Raw genomic sequence first — 18,285 nt, 5'->3', positions numbered from 1 at the left:
GGTCTGTCCCACTTAGCACAAATGTGGGACAGCGGTCAGCCCGCCGCTGGATTCGCCCACTGGGGCCTGCGTGGTCCATCTCACTGCTCACTCCTTTGCTGGTTTATCTGTGTGTGAATATGTGACTGAAGCCAGCCCACCGCCCTGAGCCCTCACTGGGTCAGCCTGACGCAGAGCTGCCTGGGCGCCTGGGGTTGGGAGATCTTTCTTGCCTGTCCACACCCCCCCCCTGCTCTGCTGCTGGCTCCACCCCTCTTACCGGTCCGGTTGAACGGTTCGTTCTTGTCAGACTTCATATAGTTCAATTTTCTGTTCTTTGGCTGCATCTTTGATCTCCAAACCTTTGTTGTATTCAAACTTGGTTGTGGAAGAAGGCACAGTGTTTCCACCTACGCCTCCATCTTGGCGGAAGTCCTCTAAATGTATTTTAAGTTCTTTAAATTCGAGCTGTCATGAGGATGTGACATTTTCTCTTTGTCTCTTTCTCTCTCATCATCTCTCAATCTCTCTCTCTCTCACACACACACACACGGAACTCCCTGTTTCTTGAATCCTATGATTTTCCCAGTTGCTTAGTGGAGAACATCCTCCAATAACTTTCTGAGAAAGGGAGCATAGGAGATGAAATTTTCGAAGCCTTGATTATCTATAAATGTCTTCATTCTTCCTTTTGTGTAGAATTTATACACTTAGCCAGTGTTGTTTGGCTAGGTATATAATTCTAGCATGGAAACTGTTTTCCCTATTAATTTTAAAGACCTTTCTTTCCATTGTATTCTGACTTCTAGAGATGCTGTAGAGTCATGTAATGCCATTCTAATGCTTGAATCTTCATATAAAACCTGCTTCTCTTCCCTCCTCCCCATGTTCTCAAAGACTAAGATTTTCTTTTTGTCCTGAAGTTTCACAATAATGTTACTCGATTGGGTCTATTTCCAATCTTTATACTAGCCACATGGTAAGCCCTTATATTTTGTAAACTTTCTCTTTTATAAAAATTTTATTTTTTTCCTTTATTTTTATTGTTGACACTATTACAGATGTCCCCATTTCCCACCACTCCCCCCTGCCAGCCCCATCCCACCCTCCCTCTGACTAACACCACACTGTTGTCCGGGTCTATGGGTTATACATATATGTTCTTTGGCTAATTCCAGATTTTCTTAGTGTATTCCTTTAGTGACATCCTTTCCTCTGTGTTCTCTTTCTGGAGTTCTGTTAATTCTAAAGTAGAACCTTATTTTTTTCTGTCTTACATAGTCCCCTCTTTGAGTTTTTGCTTTATGTTCTGGGAGATCTCCTGAACTTTATTTATGAAGACTTCTATTTAATTGGCTTCATTTATTTATTTAATTTCCAAAAGCTATTGTTAATGTCCTTGTCCTCTAAACTTTTTACATTGGCCAGGGCTCCATGCTTTTTCTACATTCAGTACTTCTCTATTCAGGGGTTCTAAAATGTTAGGATGGCCTGGAAGCAATGAAAAAAACCTTCCATCACCAAAGAAAGATTTTATTATATGTTAGGCAGTGGGGCATATCATATGTATTAGGAATATTTGCATCTGACTTAAAATTTAAATATATTTTAATACTTCTGTATGTAGCAACCTCTCCAACCTGTATTCCAGTTAAATGATGTTTTCTCATGCGCTGTTGTTCTCAGTAGAGTGAAACCCTTTTTGATCCCTGTAAGCTTCCTGAGAATAAGAGCATGACTTACCACCTTTCCAAGAAGCTGTAATAAATGAGAGAGAGGTCAAATCCTGGCTCTACCACTTGTTAGATGGGTAATCTTCAATATCAAATCAGCCTATTTCCCCAATTGTAAAATGGAGATAATAACCAGGTAGAGTTGATGTGAGAAGCTATGTTATACTATGCCAAAGAACTACACAAATGTCAGTGGTTTATATTAGCCAGTAGGTGTTAATGTTTGTTAATTCAGTTGTGTAATGATCTTGTTTATCATTACACAACTGAATTATATAGGATATAAGGCTATTAAAGATATAAGGCTAATCTTACTTTACAATGACTGAGTTAATCTGGCTCTTTCTTTGGAAAATTATTTCTCAGGAAAGAAACTGAATCCTTGATATACTATAATGTTTGTATAGTAAGCTATGTTATAACAGAGTTATGTTGTGTTTACTGCAAATGCTAATAATGAAATATGCTAATAAGAAAATAGCTAATTGTTCCTTTTCTAGAAGACAAAGGAATTCTCCTCAATATTTTGAATTTATTTAGTAAGCCACATCTTTCAGTGTTCACAGAATTCCTTGAAAATGTGAAGGAATTAATGTATCCCAGCTGGTGCAGCTTATTTCTCTGCCCTGGCAGGAATATTAATCTCTGTTATGACCAGTTCAGTAAGTCTTTGGCCTCATAGGGTATGTGTGCTGCTAATTTCAGGAAGGTAAATACACGTTGGGCAGACTGTTGGTGCTGAGAAATCAATCAGGATCATTCCCTGCTTTACTGCCTAACAAAGAAACTAAGTGTTTATCTAGAAGGTATAATTTCAGGATCCCAGATGAGCAAGCCATGGTACCCAAAATGCCCACCATTAGAATTATTCTTTTATATTTAATAGTTTTTAGAAAGGTCCTACTCAACTGTAGATGCTGTCAAGTACTGCATTAGCACGCATATTCTTAAACATTGGTTCATGATTGATCCCAAGGACATAAACTCTTAAATTACACACAAGAAGACAAAAGAAAGTTCCAGCTTTTAGGAGGTCAGGATCAAATATGTTAGTTGGGACCTGAGATGTCACAAGAGTCTTTGGTAGCCCAGGGAACTTGGATCTGTAGGAAACATGCAACAGTCATCCAAGGCCATGTAACTATGTCTCCTTAACCAGGATTCTGCATGTAATCCATTTAGAACATAATTAATTTGCAGTTGTGAGATAGCAGAAGTAATAGAAATAGCAATACATAAAGTATTTTTCACTCAAGAAGTATTTATTAAGCGTTAATCCAGGAGAAACTGATATTAAGCAATGGCGTATGAGACCTTCATCCTGTAGGACCATACAACTCTTAAGGAATCTCTTCTCCCCATCTTTTCCCTGCTATCCCTTCTCCCTCTGAAAAAGCAGAGCAATTAACAAAAACTTCATTTCCAGTTCCAGTTCTTTTATCCCTACTTCTCTTTCCTTTATGAAATTACTAACAAGTTAAAAATGGTCGAAAGTTTACCAGAGGTATCAACACAAGGCATACAAACAGCCCTAAAGTTTACCAGATGTGTCACTAAAAGGTGTACAGACACCTTTTAATCTGCTGAGAGTATCTCAGTGGATTGAATGCCAGCCTGCAAACTGAAAGGTAGCTGTTTCGATTCACAGTCAGGGCACATGCCTGGGTTGCAGGCCAGGTCGCCAGTTAGGCAATCAATCGATGTGTCTCTTGCACATCGATATTTCTCTCCCTCTCTTCCTCATTTCCCCTCTCTCTAAAAATAAATAAATAAAATCTTTTTTTAAAGAAAAGGTGTACAGATAGGTGTTTGAAAAATTTACAAACTAGATCGTTATAAGAGGATACTTAACCCCCTATAGAGAGGAGTTGTGAACAATAGCTGCAAATGATGAAATGTTGCCAAGCCCTAAGTTTGGTGTTCTCCAACAGGCATCCAAAATCATGTTATGAAGGGGAGCAGGGAAGTATCTTAACCAGGAAGGGTGAATTGCTGGGTAGTGTTTTTCATTTCTGCTTTTCAGTCATTTGCTTTCTCTACATTAAAACAAAACAGACCCTGCTCCCTTCCTTAAAATGTATTTAAATCCTAGAAGGCCACAATACTAGGAATGGAAGGATTCTGAACTACAGAGAAAATTAATTTCTAGATTGCAATTTCATATTAATGTAGGTGACAAATGTAGTATAAGCATGGGGTTTTTAAAAATTATATTGTATTTTGGAATTGTAAACAGCTTTATTAGCAAAAGTAGTAGAAATGTGGACAAATGATCCTCCAGTGAATACCAAGCAGGCAGTTCAGAACCAGATCAGCTGCTGACACAGATGTGAGTAGATATAACTTTGGGTCTTCAGGGCTTCTATCAACAGGGCTTCTAAAACTGAACAACTACTTGTTCAGAGAGATAGAGAGAAAGAGAGAGAAAGTGTGAGCAAAGGGAGATTTCAAGATGACAGCTGTGCAGCAGGTATAAATAGCAATCCAGTCCAGACTGGAACAAGTCAGAAGGCTTCTAAAGGTATCAATATTTCTCTAAGAAGATAGCATTGATAGAATACGGTACACAATATGTTTGAATACACCGAGAGAAGAGTTACAAATTTGGGAGAGAGTTTGGGGTTAAGTTAGAGTAAGTAGAACACAGAAAAAATTTAATAGTGAAAAATAAGATAGGCAGACAGACATTAGTGGGCTGCAATCATCTCATTGAATCTCATGAGAAACTCTGAACCAGAACTGCCTGGCCATGGGGTTCCTGAATTCCTGATCCAGTAGAATCAGATGAGATAATAAGTTTTCATTGTTGTTTTAAACCACTAAATTTTAAGTTAATTTATTATGCAGCAATAAATAAATAATACAGATTTTGGTGCTTGTAAGTGTAGTGTTGCCATTTCAAAAACATAAAAATGTGAGAGTGGATTTGGAACTCATCAGTGGGAAGAAGTTGGAAGAACCTTGAGAATAGGGAGAGAATAAAGATCGTTGTAAAGCCTTCTAAGCCTGATGGACTGTGAGAAGTCTATCAGTAGGATTTTATGGAGAATGAGAAAAATGTTGCTGGAAACTAGAGGAAAGGAGAACTTTGCTATGTAGTGGCCAAAAAAATAGCAACACTGTCAACTACTTGCTGCTTATAGTAACATGCAAGGGGGTGCTTTAAAGGAAGAACTGTTTGGAATAAAACAGTCAGGAACTGATGGGTTTAAAAATTCCCAGCTCTTCAATGGCAAATGATGCAAAAAGTAGAGTTGCCTTTCTGGCAAAGATTAAATCCAGGGCATAATTAGAAAAAAATAGTCTAAAAATGAAGTCGAGATGTAACTATACTATCTTTGTCATGACCTCAAAAGATTTAAGGCAGCGCCTAAAAGAATGATTCTGTCAAACAATAAGGGCTTCTAGGCAGCTTGTGGGATTGTCCCTCAGCAGCCTTCCAAGAGATCAAAGGTAGATAAGGGCTTTCTCAGAGATTTATGGTAAGGTTTTTGCCTAATGGTATGAAATCTGACAAGATTCCTAAGAGACTTGTGACATTTTTAAGGGATTGTATTAGCAGAAACACCACCAGCTTGGGAGAAACTGAGGTCTTCTCCCAAAACCCAGACCCAGTGTACCAGACATATGTAAAAAGTGCCTTGGAAATAAATTTTTCAGCCTTCAGAAGATGGCAGCCCTGACTGACTGCTTGCCTGTGACCTCATGGGAGAGCCTGAGACAGGCTGAGTTGATGTAAGTACTTATGCAGTAATAGGTTACCAGTGGATGGAGCCAAAATCATGATATAACCACAATCGAGGATGATGACCTCTCAAAAATTTATCCAACTAAATACATAAGGGGAATTTTCTGTGATCATGTTTCTGTAGGGAGGTAATAGGTGTTCCTTTTTTTATAATTTTCACAGTGGTAGATAACATATAACCAGTATTTTTAGTATGTGTCTTAAAAATGAATACACATAGATTAAAATAAAGAAATTTAGAGATGGAAAGAAGCTTAGAGATTCCGTAATTTAAGTTATCTGTTTAGCATAGCATTTTAGAAATAGTAGGTGTCAGTAAGTGGTTTTGTTTTATAGATGACCATTCATTTTATGGTATTATGTAAAATTTTATTTATCAAAGTAATTCCCATATATAGTTAATTATAGATTACTAATATCTTTCTTATCAAAAGTACTCCTGAGCCCACTTTCCCATCTCTTGACCCCCAAGGCAGCCACCTTTACCTTTTTAACCTTTACCTTTTGGTAATTACCCTCATAATTTCAGATAATGAGCATAGAGTATTGTTTCTTTGTAGGAGACCATTCTACATGGTGTGGGCCCAGCTCCCACTCGGAGATGCACAGGGCCCACACCCACAGATAGGTTCTCCCGTGGGGAATCAGGCCTGCAATGTGCCTAGGCCAGTTTAAGTCTTGCTTTTGCTAAAAACTCCCTCACCGGGATTTGGGGCAAACATTTACCGCAAAATAACTTCCTAAAATCCATGCTAAACCTTCCTAGGACCAGTATAAGCAATCAAACCACTTTTGCCCTTTTCATTTGCAAATACCTCTATTCTGTGATGTGATTAGCGGCATTGCCTCCTTTGTTTTCTGTAAAAGGTAACCACCTAAAGCAACCTATACATAGTAAATGAGGACCATCATGTAATGTGCCGAGAAACCCAGTAAAGGCCGGTCACAGCAAGGGCCAAGGCTTTCACCCCCCCTTGAAAGAAAAGCCACGCTGTCCCTTTTCCTCCACAGGACTTGGTAGTCTGTGTGAATGTCTCATTTCATCCATAATGACATGGACACTGCGGGCCGGTGTCCACGTCATTTCTTGATTTGTTAGCTTCAGAGAGTGTTTACTGTATTTACTGACTTCCCATTACGATCAGTGAGAAGTTCTTTCTTACCCTAACTTCTTTTCTCCATTTTCTCAGTAGAATTACAATTTTCAGTTAAAACAGTATTCAGCATTTACACTATTATGACTGTAAATATTGTTCACAGCTGATTATGTACAATGATTATTTGCATGATATGGATGTTTGTTTTCTTGGAATTAATTATTTCCTTTCCTTTCATTTTCTTAATTTTCAGTGCATGTACTGCTTGTCTCTCCCTAATGCATCAATAGTTTAATGCCCGGCAAGCATTGTTTCAACTTCTCAAACACATCAAATATTCCATCAGTTCCTTTTTTCCATCCTGGAAACCCCCCTCCACAGTGTTCTGTCCTTTCCATGGAATCTGGGCAGCTGCTCTCTAGCCCAGCCTGAAATCCTGCAAGGACTTTCCTTAGCCATTTTGGTTTGGGGATTGTTTTTGAGAGAATTTGTTGATATGAACATACCTAGAATGAGGAAACGTTAATATTTTAAAGAGAATCCTAAATTATTAATGTATGTACTGCTTGAATGTCCTGAATTCACCAGCCTGTGAGATAACATAAAATGGGGTCATATTTACTTTGGATGCCCAAATTATAATGGCTCAAATCCTCACAATTTGAAGGTAAGATCTCAGGACTACTAACTTTGCAAAGTGCCCTCTGAGGTCTTCTGTGGGTCCCTAAAAGGGACTCATATATGCTCTCTACATAGTCTGTCCACAAGGCTTTTGCCATGTCTTCTACTTCTGCTCTGCTCTGGGCCAATATGTATTGCCCTGAATGCTGTTTGAAGTATCCTCGTGCTGACAGTATCCCTCACTATTGATGGTATTGCTCATGAGGTCAATGTGCTATTTGCCAAGGGTGTTTTCCCCTGATTTTACCATTTCCAAGAAAACCAGGGAATACTAGGCTTGATGAGAGATAATAAGAATGACTCCCAAATTCCACACCACTTTCCCACTTCCGCTCTTCCATTGCTCAAAGTCCAGAGCTCACAGTCTCTTTCAGCTTCTCCTCTTTGCAGTTTCCTGCTTGAAAGAACAAAGACAGCCCCATTTGCTACTGTGGCACCATTGCCTACCAGGCCTATGACCTTGCTGAACATGGCTGCCATTTTAACTCTTCTGAGCTTGTCCCCAGGACTGGAAAGTACTGGAAAGCAAGAGCAGAACTAACTCTTCCCTGAAGCCACAGGCAGAAGAAAACACTGGAACAAACTGCAGCCTCGTATTACAGTGCAGCAGTAGCCCAGGGGCCACAGAATACCAAGCCCCCCGTAACCCTTTTAAAATCCAGTTATAATGTGATAAAAATTCAAACCCCCACCCCTCGATGTTGGTTTACCTCTCCACACTATGCCCCCTCTCCTTTCTTGAAGAGTGAATAAAAACTTTATTTTCTACACTTTCTTCTCTTTGTGAATTCTTCCACAGCCTCCACCACCGACCACTCTAACAGTGTTTACATACCTGCCCCTAATTTCTCTGTCTAAACCAAAAACAATTAATAGTCACAACCAGCTGCTAAGCACCTTTTCTGTTGGGGACAACACAAAAGCTCGAAGGCTCAGAAACAAATCTCAGCCATGTAATTTACTAGCAAGCCAGAATGTTTCACATTTATATTCTAAAGAGTTCTCCAGCCATGGAGGCAGTCAGCTTCAAAGTGAGATGCAGTCTCCATTTTCGTGCTGGAACACTACTTGTACCTTTCAAATGATGGACCTCTTTTTGCTAAACAAGAATTGAAATACCTTTGAGTCCACTCTGAATCCAAGTACTATGTTGCAAATCTGAGTATGTCCATGTTCTTTTAGAAAACCTCAAATATTTTTTTCCTTGAGAAAATCTGGTAAACCATCATAGATATCTATTGGTGATAGACAGAATTAAAATATCAAATGTTTCAGACTTTTCACTAACTAGACTGGCCTTTCATCTAAAATTGTCTGAACTTGCTGAGTTAGCATTTTCAGAGAATACTTAAGTGTGAAGATGCTGCCAACAGAGAGAATGCAAGCAGACCACAAGAAAGATTTTTTACCTTGTGAGATTTAAAGTACAACTAGGCTGATCTTTTTTGCCAAATGAGATAATCATTTTCAAAGTGAAGGCCATGTTATTTCAGAAGGAAATTTCAGGTGGTCCACGTTCCCCCTCTTTAATGTTCCCATTTTCCTCACTTAGAGAATGAGGACAGTTGAGTTTACAATTTTCCTTGTCAGTAAGAGGGAGAGCCAGGATTTTAATCCAGGTCAATTTGACTTCAAAACTGGTGGCTCTTTCCTACTTACTATATCACTATGTGCCACTTGGGGTGGGTACAGAGATGACCTTAAGGAAGAGGAGCTGATGTGGGAAACTCCCCAGCCACGAGGGTTATCTGGGAACCCCCTGGCATCCGTAAGGGTTCCTCGGTGATACTCACTCTTTGGTGAAGTGTGTTCTGCATCTGATCCCCTGTGCAAACTAGTCCCAAACTGAGACAGGATGGTAAGAAGCTAGGAAAATTCCTGGGCAATTGGAATGGGGAAACTGAGACAAAATTAAACAAGGCCAAATAGTTTGAGCAATTTACAGCCAGCTGGTGAATCACAAGGTTCTGTCTCCCAAGAGTAATGGCAAGTCGGTGTTCCTCCTAGGAATTTCCCCCTCCCAAATTCTCATGTTCCCCCAGTTTAAACTTGCTTCTGAAAGCTCAAAGGAAGGTGAATATTTGGGTTTTTACCTGCCACCTTCTCAGGCTGCTGGCCTCTGATATTAATAAGAGAGCAGTTATAATCCAGTCCCTGCCTCTGCTTTTTGGCTGAGCAGTGACAGGCAGCACAAGCCTTGGACTCAGTTGTGAAACCTCACTGTTCTTTCAGTTGCCTTTTCTTCCAGCAGTTTTTGGAAAGAACCCAAGTAACTGGTTGCTGATCATGCACTCTGCTGTCTATAAGCCATCCAAGTGGCAGCCATGGCTTACCTTTCCTATGACGTCTGTTAACAGCTTGAGAGCCAGGGGATCATGAACCAAGGAGTCTGTGTAAAAGGAACCAAGGCATTTCTTTGGGTTGATTGGATTGTCCTGGGCACACAAATCTGGGCGCATGCTGAATCCATGGGAGATTCTTCCAATTGTAAAGGGGAAGGCTCCACCTGCAAGTAAATTTCTTACTGAGAGGCTTGCTTCCATTGAAAAGGTTTCCTTTTAATCCTCCTGTTGTGTGCAAAGAGAAGCTACTATAGCCCAGCTGGTTAACAGTACCAAAGGACTTGCTGGGTTCCAAATGCTGAGGGATGACCAAGGAGAAATAACATGAATTCAGCTAGCGATTCAGATTTGAGGAATTTATTCTAGAGAGAAGACAAGTGTGTAAAGATAATGTGGTCAAAGTTTTCAAATGTATCATTGTTATAATAACAAAAGACTAAGGTAACCTATGATGGTATATTTATAAAATGTATTGCCTTGCATGTAACCATCAAAAGTGATGAAGCCTGTACTTAGTGATATGAAAAGATTTCTCTATGCTGGTGAGAAGGAAAAGCAGATTAGAGAGCTGTAGGTAGATTTTGTGTGTGTCTGAATGTCTAAGAGTCCAAATTCAATTACCTACGAGAATCAAGCAGGAATGTAAATGGATAAAATAGGTCTAATTGTAAATAATAGTGAATGGTAGGGATTACTGCAAACTGGAGAGTTTGTAGTCTGACAAGAGATTTAAATAAAAAACGAAACAAAATAAAGCAAAAAATTGTGCCAACCAAACTAAACTTATCTACAAAAGTGGAATTTGGTCCCTGAACTATCCCATACTTTATGACTAGAATTATTACTGAGAGAATGTTACGGACTAAATTGTGTCCCTCCAAAATTCATATGTTGAAGCCCTAACTCCCAATGTGACTGCATTTGGAGATAGTGCCTTTAAGGAAACAAGTAAGGTTAAATGAGATCATAAAGTAGGACCCTAATCTGATAGAATTGGTGTCCTCATAAAAAGAGGAAGAAACAACAGACTGCACATTGTCATTCTCTCTCTCTCTCTCTCTCTCTCTCTGCCCACCCCACCGTTCTCTGTGCGTGCACAGAGTAAAGACCGTATGAAGACACAGCGAGAAGATGGCCTTCTACAATCCAGGGACAGAGAAGCCTCACTAGAAACCAACCCTCACTAGAAAGCCTCACTAGAAACCAACCAGCACTTTCATCTTGGGACTCTAGAACTGTGAAAACATTAATTCTGGTCAGTTAAGCCACCTAGCAGTGGCATTTTGCAATGGCAGCTAAGCTGACCAGTATAGATGGGGTCTTTACCTCCATGTGCAAAGCACACTTTCAGTTTAGGAAACTTCTCAAACACTCCACCCATGATCATGGAGCAAATGGCTGTGGTGGTTTCTGCTGGCATTCCTAAAAGAAGAAAGAGTCACAAGGTACAAGGCTTGTCACCTCTAGCAAGAAGTTCAGTGACTCTCCTGGCTGGGGAATAGCAGTCAGTGCTGAAACATGGGGTCCCTGTGCCCCAGCATGGTTTTGTTGTCTACATGCTGCGACCTTGGCAGTCAGAACATCTGATGCTGTCTGTTTGCCATGTGCAGGTAGACTCAGTCATCTGACGGCTAGAATAGTCAAGGAGCCAGAGGACCTGCCTTTTGTCCTGCTGCTCCAAACTTCAGTTTTGGATGCCGTGGGGCAAGAGAGTACAATGAGCCTTGGCTATAGCCTAACTTCTTCAATATTTTGTTATCCAGACTTTGACAAATTATTTAAAACTCCTGAGCCTGTGCTTCCTCACTTGTGAGGTGGGGACAGTCTTGCTCATATGAGTTTGCAAGGCTATTGTGGAGCCCTGCAATTGATAATGTCAGGAAAGTTCTCAGCCAGGATCTCATAGTGAAGGTGATCAACAAAAATTAGTTGCCTCCCTGTGCCTCAATTTTCTCAGATATAAGATAGGGATAATGGTTAGCTCTTGCCATTTAGTATGCTCTCAATAAATACTGGCTAAAATTATTACTTCCTAATTTTTCCTGCTTCTTAGAGCTGAGGTTGAAAAATCTGTATTAAAGTGAATTATTTCAAGTGCTTTGTGATCTTAGAAGCAGCTGTTTTATGCCTGATGCCTTTACTTCCATGGAGTCAGTCTGCATTGCTTTTTCAGATTGATACTGGCATGGCACCCAGAGTGAGGGAGGAGCCACAGGAGATGCCTCGGGCAGCACAAGTGAAACCATGCTGTAAGTGCTGTGTATGATGGCAGATTTCCACACCCCCAGGTACAGATGTCCAGGAGGCCTTGCACAGAGTACATGTGAGGCTAGCAAGAGTGATTGACAAAGGGAAAAGCCCTCCTATTCCCAGTCCCAGACGACATAGCTGAATGTGTGCCATAAAGGTCAACATGGCTGCAGGGGGAGGTGCTGTCTGGTCAGTCTAGCCTGGGAAAAGTATGGGATTGGCTGTGGGAACTGGACCCTTCTGGAATGCATGGAAGTTTGGGTCAGGAGATTTAAACCAAGGGAAGGGGGAAATGCTTTCTCTTCTCTCTGGGACCCACTGACACATATTTGTGGGCTGGAATACTTGCAGGACTGGCTAGTTTTGGAAGGTGCGTGCTGATGGCTGATGGTATGCTGGCTCCATATGTGGACCATGGGGAGGGAGCTTGAAGCTGGAGAGCCATCTGCTTAGCAGTCTTGGGCTCTGTTGGGAACTGCTCTGCCTGATTTCAGGAGTTGTAACTGCCCCCCACGGATAAGGCTGAGTGAGTGACCTCCAGAATTTGAGCCACTAAGGAGACAAAGCTTATCTCCCTGGCAGGAGCGCTGCTTCTGCTTCATCCATCTCTACCCCCCAACACTTGGTCAGTTAGTCAATGAGGGGTACAACCCCTCAAAGGGGGGCAACCTAAGCCAGACATGATCACTTGGGAGGCCCTTAAGGAAGGACTTGGGGGGCTGCAGCAAAGAGGAGGTGATGGACCCTGGCTCCCCAGCTGTTCTTACATAGCCTGAGTCCCCATTTCCATTTGGGAGAAGTGCTTCCTGGCTCTAATCCACTTACGCCTAAAAACCTATGACTGGGAAGGCGGTGCAGCCCTTTGCCAGCTAGAGCAGGTTCTGGGTGATCGGGCATAAGAAAGAGTTCCTAAAGTCCTGTGAAGCCTGTTTTGCTAAGAGTGCTTTCATTCATATGATAAGTATGGTCTGAGCAGGAAATGAGTATGTCTCCCAAAGTTTTTGCAACTCCCTTACCTGACACTGACTCAGATTAAGCCCTCGGATTTCTTTGAAATGTTATCTGTTGTTCAATCCTTGCCACCTGACATTGACTGATGAGCTTTACCTGTATTCCTGTGTGTTACAAACCTAATAAAAGCCGTTGAAGAAGAGGTTCTTGGTCCTTCTCCTATGAGAGATTGACCACCTCTCCTTCCTAAGCAGATCATGTCTTGGTAGCTTCATTTTCATCCGTGGCAAACGGGGGGACTTTCGGGCAAAGTTGCCCCCACAGGGCTCCAAAAGAGAGATAAGGATGGAGCAGGATTTCTGAGCAGGGTTTTGGGTTTCAGTCTTTTTGGGAATAGATGGGCTTTGTCTAGGTTTTTTGAAACAGTTTGGCCTCCAAAATTTTGCAGCATTTTAATAAAGACCTCTTTCCTTCCCACCAACCTTTGTCTTTAGAATATGCCTGTGGGTGGCAGCGGGAAGCCAAACCCTACTTTCTTTTTGGTAACAAGATGATTGCTTTTCAGCCTGTGATTAAGAAGTCTCTGGGGGCTCCATAGCTAAGCCTTATGTCTTCCTACATCTTCATGATTCTTTGGCTGCCTAATGAGGCTTTAGCAGATGTTCATCCTACCCCATTGCTCCATGGGCAGAGATGCCTGTGGCTCCCTGGCTTCTTGGGAATTCTGGAAGCATAATTGATTCACATCCATCTGGGAGTGGGCAAAGCTTTCTGAAGGCAGGGAGAGGAACAGCATCACTTGCTTTTGGTCCCGTGATTCTGCTCTCTATTAACTACTTGGACCATAACCACCCAACCTATTCTCTATACAGGAGCCAAAGTAGAATATTTACAGTGTAAATTGATTATGGCCCCTACTGGGAATCCTCCAATCCACTAATGACCACCTTTGCATCCAGAAAAGAATTCTGAAATTAGCCTGTTTGTTTGTTTATGATCTGTGTGCTTGTATATATATATTTTTGCCTCTAACCAGTACATAAGCTTCAGAGGGCGGAGGTTTTGTCCATGTCTATATTCTTGGTGCCTAGGATAGGGTCTAACATTCTGGAAGAGATCCATATATATGTGTTACATAAATAATGATTAAATGAACTTTTACGCAAATGCTCTCCTCTGTTTTTCATGTGGGGACTTGCCATGTAAATAAGTTTGGGGACTTGCATGGAGCATGCATGAAGCTAGCAAGGGTGACTGACAAAGGGAAAAGTTCTTCCACTCCCTTCCAGTCCCAGAAGACACAGCCGTGCGTGTACTCTAAGTGTTGTGTGAATTAGGATGAGATTTTCTTTGAACCTGGAAAGCATTGGAGCTTCTTAGATTATCTCTTTCTGCTAATTGCTGCTCAAAAGTTTGGTGGGGAATAGATAGGAAGCTGCCTTGCTAAATATGCTGGTCTCCAAAAGCAATGCTGGGGGAATAAAATATCTGAGCAGAAGGAGAATCCAAATCAGCTCTCATTTTACAGATGAGGAACAAGGGCCCGAGCGGGCAAAGTAATTTGTAACAGGTTATACGGAAAAATAGACTAGCTGGAGCTGAGGTTCAGTTTTTCTACCTTCAAAATGTTGCTCCATTTAATTCTTTATGGTGGTTACTTCATAATTATTTGTATTCATAGGGCTGAGAGGAGAATGAATAATTGCCTCCCAAAGAAAATCTCATGTTGTTCATTTGGGACCACTTTTCCCTGGGTTTGTGGATGAGTTGCACTTTTCACTTATGGCCCCAGAATTTTAAGTCTTTCCTCATATCTTTTTCTTACCAGGGATGACAATGAGAGACTGGACAGGCCAAATGGAGATCTCTCCTCTTTCCCTTTCCCTCACGTGAAACCATGAATGACTAGAGCAGAAGGCATAGAGCACAGTGCAGGGCCTCAGATCCTTGGGTGGTGTAAGGAGACCTTCCACTCCTAATTTCAGGGTTCTCATCTGTAGGCACTGATGCTGTTATTGGCTTCTAAAAAATTCCATTAACCAAGCATGGTTACCTATTTTGGGGCAGCCTTTGTGGGAGTCTGTGGATTGAGATGGTTTTGGACTCAGATTGATCTGTGTGAATTCCATTTTCATTTATTAACTGTGTGATTCAGAAAGCTTTCCTAACCACTCTGACATTTAGTTTCTCCATCTGTAAAGTCGTTACTATAATGTCAACTTGAAAGAGTTTTCTGTGGATATGATTAAAATGAAATGAGGTAGTATATACAGCACTGATCTGAGTAAGAGCTCCATAACTCCCAATCCTGTTAATAATTTATACTTTCTCTCTCTGATATAGTAGTGTTTCACAGATTTGGAAAAAAAAAAAGATTAGATCCTCTTTTGTAGAATTCCAAGCTGACACAAACCTACGAGCCAAGGGAGCCAGTATTTGGCCATCCGTCCGTCCATCTGCATGTCCCAGGGGTGCACGAATAGGGAACAGTTCAGCCTTTCAGCTGCCTTCAAAGAAGGAATGAGAGAGAGAGTTGTTTGGATGAGCCAGCAGATACAGAATAGTATTTTAGGGAAATTGCCTTTCTCTAAGTTTATATTGATCTGAATACATAAACCAAGATATTTTTTAAGTTGTTTCCTCATCTTTATAAAAGAGTCATTGATAAACCCTGCTCCTGCTTGGAAAATTAAAAGTACACTTAGATTTAAGAAGGGGGTTGTGGATTTACCTTTGAGGTTGATGAATTTAATATATTGTTTGGTAAAACAAGTCGCAGGAAACATGCGTCATTCAAATGTTTCGGCTGAGAGCAAAACATGTAAGGACTGATCTTGTATCTCAAATGCTGGGGAAATTTCCCCTGCCAGTTCCTTCCTGGTATGCTGTTTTGGAAAGACTGCTCAGATTGTGTCTTTGGAGTCAGGACTGGAGAGTTCCCTCCCTTCCTCCACTTGGAACCTAGGATGTGGAAACGGAATGATGCCCTGCAAGTCAGGGTACAGGACTGGGCTGGGGTGGGCTGGCCTGACCGAAGTCCTCTGGTCACTCGCAGTGTGATTCTGGGTGGTGATTTCTGGGGTCTGCTGGCTCCCCAAAAGCCTCAGGAGCCCAGCTGAGTCCCTAAATAGTCCAGTGTGAATGAAATGACTTTAGAAAGGAAAGAGCTCTCAATGCCTCAGTCAGGCCTGTACTGAAATGAAGGCCATCAGGCGAACCTATTCCAGGGCCTCCTGGGGAATGGAAATACCATCTGGATGGAATGACCTTTATTCAGCAAAATGTTTAATTTTAAAAAGTCCCCTCAGCAGACATGAAATATTAATGCTTATCAAGGTGAAAAACACATTTTTCTTAGCACATTTCTTTCCTAAATATATTGGAGTGCTGAAGTGAGTCTGATATAAACCTCATAATGGGTGCAGGCTGGAAAGAAAACGTCAGCTTCTTGGGGTCAAGTTTGGGCTTGACCAAGACACTTAATACGATATCTCAATGGGATTTGACTCCTCGTTAGTACAAAACTTGATTCTATGGCCTACAATATTTCATTTCTATTACTCAATTCAAATTAGCAAATATGTTTGGTCACCTTTTATATGTGAACTATTGCAGAGAACACAAACGGAAGTCATTTATATTCTCAAAATTGTAATTCACATTAACTTAGAAATTATTGTGTGCCAAAGCTATTATAAGACTTTACAGTTATTAACTAGTTTAATTTTTTTTAATGACATGAGCACTGGGCATTACTCCCATCTTACAGAGGAAAAAGCAAAGGTAGATAGAGGCTTAGTAACTTTCTCAGGTCTTGAAGCTGATGAATGAAAGAGGCAGGTAGTCTGCTTACTACCATTTGGTCTGCCTCATACTCACAACAAAGTCATTTTTGTGCCTGAAAACTGACGTGAATGTGTATTGTTGGATTCACTCACTAAGAAGGGAGATCTAGGAAATAAGGGAGACAGATGTTCTGGAGAGCCAGGCTGACCTTGAAATGACAAAGCCAACTTGGCCCATGATAACCCTTCTTATTTGTTTCAGCCCATGTTACTGATGCAAGTTATAGAGTATAAGGCTGGCAAGCTTTGCTATCCAAACAAATGGGCTGTCCACCCAGGACATTGGAAGTCTGCTGGGCCCAGGCTGCTCTCCTGGATCTCCTTGGAGACTACCAGCCCCCAAACAGCCTAGTTAAAGTGATGGACGGGTCGAGCTCATCACACCAATGGAAATACTATCCCTTTGGACCCAAATCAGCTACTATTGCTTTCTGAGCCCCTTAGTAATTCATAAACCCAATTCCAATGAATAATGAAATGACTTGCAGCTAAAGGTTTGCTCACACTGTGCTGAAAAAAAATTGGTTGCACATGTAAATAAATTCTCTTTCAAAGCTCATTGAAGTTTCTAGAAAACATTCATTCACTGCGTTAGCTTAGTCACTACAGCCAATAAGCTTTGGAGATATTTAGAGGAACATTAAATCTTTCTGGTCAGTAGGAGGCAATTTAACATGCAATCCCCCAACTGGTGGGCAGTGTCAATAGGGAAAAATGGGAATTTTTTTCCATGTAGTCAGAGATTAACAGATGATAATAAATGAATAAATATATCAGTGATTACAGTGCCTGGTGAGTCTACTACCATCTATTTAATTCATTATTGAAGATTTTGTATTCACATTGAAAATTATAGAAAACCAATACAATAAATACAATCATAACTCTAGGATGTAAGTAAACAACTTAAAAACATAATTGAATGTAAAATTATACATCTTGAGTCCTGGTACTGAGGAGAGCATGTTCAGTTGCAGACAGGCTGGGAGGTAGAGCAAGACCGATGGGGAGGACTTTAGTTGGATCCTTCAGAAATACATGGCACTGAGTTTATGAAAATACATTTATTTGTGCAATATTTCAAATATTGAAAGTTTAAATAATACTACAATGAATATAAATGCACCATCTAGTTTCATCAGATGCTAATGTTTTGGTGGCATTATTTTTTGTTATGTATTTTTATTATGCATTTTCAAGATACAGGGTCCAGCAGAAGTAAGGCCTGCTTGAGTGTGGTTTTATTATTTATTACTTATTATTATCAAATACAGCAATTTGAACATTTTACCTAAAATGTCATATGGTGTGCTTGAGTGTGATATTGTTATGTTACAGAATTATATGCTTATGATTTTGTAATAAAAGACTTTGTAATAAAAAGGGGAGTTATTTGTGCCAGAACCCTGTATATGGCTTAAAAAGTATCTTAGTTGAGGAATGATTAAATAAATCAAAACATATATTGGAATATTATACAGGTATTTAAAAATCATGCAGTAAGAGACTTTTTATTTGGGGTGGGAATTCTCAATTAGGATACAAAAATCACACATATAGTAGAATATAGATATATACAAAAAACAAATGCAATATACTATGACAGTGATTATTTATCTTTGGGTGGTTGAATTATGGGTTACTTTGATTATAGAATGT

The 18,285-nt window shown here is 40.5% G+C and overlaps 1 protein-coding gene across 1 annotated transcript in view; it reads right to left on the bottom strand.

Annotated features, from left to right (window-relative positions):
- ACMSD (aminocarboxymuconate semialdehyde decarboxylase) overlaps positions 1 to 18,285 on the bottom strand; it is a 72,610-nt gene that overhangs the window by 23,811 nt on the left and 30,514 nt on the right. The window contains exons 7-9 of the mRNA XM_037069125.1: positions 15,195 to 15,288; positions 10,907 to 11,002; positions 9,572 to 9,744 (exon numbers count right to left, since the gene is read on the bottom strand). Of these exons, the coding sequence (XP_036925020.1) occupies positions 9,572 to 9,744; positions 10,907 to 11,002; positions 15,195 to 15,288 (363 nt within the window). The remainder of the gene's footprint in view (positions 1 to 9,571; positions 9,745 to 10,906; positions 11,003 to 15,194; positions 15,289 to 18,285) is intronic.

Source organism: Sturnira hondurensis, unplaced genomic scaffold, assembly GCF_014824575.4.
Source record: "Sturnira hondurensis isolate 20B ecotype Veracruz unplaced genomic scaffold, ASM1482457v3 Scaffold0000256, whole genome shotgun sequence".
Taxonomy (NCBI): Eukaryota; Metazoa; Chordata; class Mammalia; order Chiroptera; family Phyllostomidae; genus Sturnira; species Sturnira hondurensis.
The sequence above is the reverse complement of the archived record's forward strand: the minus strand, read 5'-3'. Positions and strand labels throughout refer to the sequence as shown.